Below are 1,372 nucleotides of genomic sequence, written 5' to 3'. Positions count from 1 at the left end.
ATAGTCTTATATCAAACCTACAAAAAAAAACCTCTCCATAAACTCATAAACCTCTTTTTTTTTCTGAGGTAGGACAAATTAACAAATTTCAATATGTAACTAAATTATGGCCTTCCACATGATTTCCCCAATCAAAACAACAACACATGATCTCTAATCTGTTTGAAGAGAGAAAAAAAAAATCTTAACAATGAAAAAAAAAACTCATATTAGCCCAGCACAACAGATCTAAACATCTATATATCAATTTTATCTCACATGCATGAGCCAATTCATTGTCTAGAGTCATGCACAAATCAATCGATTGATAAACTGAAAACTTACAAAGGAAAAAAAAAAAAAAAAAAAAAAAGGAAGATCGATCTAAACCCAACCAGAACAAGCAAGACCGACTGAAACATTCAATTCTTAACTAAAATTTTCAACTAGGAGCATAGAGCTAGCAGAAACGTATCCAGCATATAGATCTATCATATTTAATTTCTATACTGAAGCAATTACACGAACTGGAGATCAATAATACTCAATCAATCACGGCGACGGCGGGTACAGATCGGAGATAGCTCTGAGGACATGCACTTGCAACCTCAACCTGTATATGTACTCCGCGGTCTGCAAGAACAGCTGCTCCGGCTGCAACTCCCTCCCTCCCGGCACCAGCCTCCGCAGCCTCCTCACCTTCCTCCTCACCGCTGCCGTCCGCCGCTGCCCTTCTCTCTGCGCCCTCTTTACGACACGCAGTTCTCCCTTCTTTTCCTCCATTAGCTACTGACGATATAAGGAAGAAGAAGGAGGAGGATTGTGGGCATGGGGAGAGATGGAGGATTTATAGATGAAAGAGAGAGATAGTGGCAAAAAAATAAATACGTTTGATGTCTCCCTCAATTTATCTTAGAGTAAACACGGAGAAAGTAAATCATGGACGGCTATTAATCTTTTAAATAAGAACTAACATATAAAAGAGATATTTATCTCAACATTATCGAAATTTGAATTCCAGACTTCGTGATGATAATATTTCATGTGTTAATTACTAGATCGTCTCGAGAGATCGAGAGAACTAGGGATGATAATTTCATCCGAATCCGATGGAGGATTCGACATCCGACCCGAATGGAGGAGGGTATGGAGGGACTATCAATACCTGATACCCTATCCGAATACCCGATTAAATAATATATATACATATATTAAAGAATTTTTTTTTTCAAAATCAACTTACTATTTTTGTTGATATTAGGAGGAGACTATATAAGATGTTTAATTTATTTTTTAAATTATATATATATATAATAGGTTGTTGATTTTAATATATTTTTGTTGAATGATAATAGTTGGATAAAAAGAAGAAAAATTATAACTATAAAAGATA

At 35.5% G+C, this 1,372-nt stretch overlaps 1 protein-coding gene across 1 annotated transcript; it reads right to left on the bottom strand.

Moving 5' to 3' along the window:
• Positions 1-376: 376 nt before the first annotated feature.
• On the bottom strand, positions 377-779 carry LOC122037279 (transcription factor bHLH146-like). The gene has a single exon (XM_042596733.1). It carries the CDS (start codon positions 760-762, stop codon positions 532-534), a length of 231 nt encoding a protein of 76 aa, XP_042452667.1. The 5' UTR covers positions 763-779; the 3' UTR covers positions 377-531.
• Between the last annotated feature and the right edge of the window lie 593 nt (positions 780-1,372).

Source organism: Zingiber officinale, unplaced genomic scaffold (assembly GCF_018446385.1).
Source record: "Zingiber officinale cultivar Zhangliang unplaced genomic scaffold, Zo_v1.1 ctg249, whole genome shotgun sequence".
Taxonomy (NCBI): domain Eukaryota; kingdom Viridiplantae; phylum Streptophyta; class Magnoliopsida; order Zingiberales; family Zingiberaceae; genus Zingiber; species Zingiber officinale.
This window is presented reverse-complemented; position numbering and strand designations above follow the sequence as displayed.